This window comes from Corvus brachyrhynchos, unplaced genomic scaffold (assembly GCF_000691975.1).
Source record: "Corvus brachyrhynchos isolate BGI_N302 unplaced genomic scaffold, ASM69197v1 scaffold692, whole genome shotgun sequence".
Lineage (NCBI taxonomy): Eukaryota > Metazoa > Chordata > Aves > Passeriformes > Corvidae > Corvus > Corvus brachyrhynchos.
Window position 1 is genome coordinate 133,757 of NW_008236762.1, and position 2,014 is coordinate 135,770.

The 2,014-nt window shown below is 55.8% G+C and overlaps 1 protein-coding gene across 1 annotated transcript in view; it reads left to right on the plus strand.

Moving 5' to 3' along the window:
• The window catches only part of LOC103625269 (SH3 and multiple ankyrin repeat domains protein 3), a gene marked incomplete at both ends in the record, with an annotated part of 100,186 nt that overhangs the window by 20,542 nt on the left and 77,630 nt on the right, over positions 1 to 2,014 (plus strand). The window contains one exon of the mRNA XM_017727124.1: positions 737 to 850. Within this exon, the coding sequence (XP_017582613.1) occupies positions 737 to 850 (114 nt within the window). The remainder of the gene's footprint in view (positions 1 to 736; positions 851 to 2,014) is intronic.

Consider the following 2,014-nt stretch of genomic DNA (forward strand, 5'->3'; position numbering starts at 1 on the left):
GATCCTGCGGAACTCCCTGCTGGAATTCCAGCCCTATCCAGGCCCTGTGGGATGAGGATGGGAAAGGATGAGGAAAAATTGGGAATGGCTGAAGGAGAAAAGGCGAATCCAGGGGGATTTTATCCATTTTCCCAACTTTCTGACAGGATCTGAGGTGGGATCGGGATCTGCTGTGGGAATGAGGCCGGGAAAAGAGGGAACGGCCTCGGGCTGCGCCGGGGGAGGGGCAGGGGCAGATCTGGGAATTTCCCCATGGAAAGGGCGCTCAGGCCTTGGAACTGCCCGGGGAGGTTTGGAGTCGCCATTCCCGGAGGTGTCCAAGGAATTCCGGGATGTGGGACAATGCGGGATTTGGGTACCCAGAGTGGAAAAATTGGGGAATTTGGGTGTCCCGAGTGGGACAGTTTGGGAATTTTGGAATTCAGTCATCCAGAGCGGTACGATTTGGGAATTTGGGTATCTAAAGTGGGAAAATTTGGGGATCTGGGTATCCAAAGTGGCACAACTGAGGATTTGGGCGTCCAGAGTGGAAAAATCTGGGAATTTGGACATCCAGAGTGGGAAAATCCGGGAATTTCCGCTTCAGCAAAGGAATGAAACCCATGGAAAACTCGACATTCCTCAGCTTCCTTCCAGCTTTACCCTTCCCAGGTGGATTCCCGCCGCGCCAGCGCCATCCCGAACTCCGCGTTTTCCCAGGATTTCCCCCTGATCTCCCTCTCCCGGTTTTCCGCAGTGCTGAGCATCGGCGAGGGCGGATTCTGGGAAGGCTCCGTGAAGGGCAGGAGCGGCTGGTTCCCGGCGGAATGCGTGGAAGAGGTGCAGATGCGCCAGTACGACTCCAGGCAAGGTCGGTATCCCGGAATTCCGGCCGGGATTCCCAACGGCATCCCCGGCTCACTCCTTCTGGGAGGTGGGGATGGAGGGAATTCTATCCCAAGGGATCAGTTTGGGTCATGGATTCAGCGTCGGGATCTTCCGCAGGGAATGGAGAGTTTGGGATTGGTTGGGATGGGAGCAGAGGAAAAACTGGGAAAATTGGGATTGGACAGCCTGGAAAAGGGGAAGATCTGGGATGAGCCAATTGTGGCTTCCAGGACCTGGAGGAGCCATGGGAAAGATGAAAAGTGGGAATATTCCCAAGGGATGGAGGGGCAGGAGACAGGGAATGGCTTCCGGCTCCAGGATGAGGTGGGAATTGTATCCCAAGGGATGAGTTTGGGTCATGGATTCAACGTCAGGTGATGGGAATGAGGGACAGGAGAGTTTGGGATTGGTTGGGATGGGATGAAGGAAAAGCTGGGAAAACTGGGATTGGACAGCCTGGAAAAGGGGAAAATCCGGATGAGGCAATTGTGGCTTCCAGGACCTGGAGGAGCCACGGGAAAGATGAAAAGCGGGAATGTGCCGGGAGAAACGGAGGCTCCAGGGGGATTTCATCCCTCTCCACAATTTCCTGCCCGGAGGCAGCGGGGATCGGGATCTGCTGTGGGAATGAGGCCGGGAAAAGAGGGAACGGCCTCGGGCTGCGCCGGGGGAGGGGCAGGGGCAGATCTGGGAATTTCCCCATGGAAAGGGCGCTCAGGCCTTGGAACTGCCCGGGGAGGTTTGGAGTCGCCATCCCTGGAGGTGTCCGAGGAATTCCGGGATGTGGCCAGGCTGGGATCAGGCCCAGCTTGGACTCGGTGGTCTGGGAATTCTTCTCCAACCTCTGGAATTCTGCGATTCCATGATTCCCCGCCTGTTCCGCCGCCGGCTCCAGGCCCAGAAGAAATGGGAAAATCCCTTTCCCAAGGATTAAAGGATCAGGAATCTTCCCGTTAAATGGGATTCATCCGATTCCAAACGCTCCCTGGAACCAGAATTCCTGCCGGAAGGAAGAGGGATCTTCCCGCTTTCCAAAGGGGATTTTTCCCTCCTTATTTGCAACCCGGGATTGATTCCTGGGGAAAAAAAGGAGGATGGGGCCATTCCTGGTTGTTTTTCCAGGGTTTTTCCAGCATTCCCTGTTCCT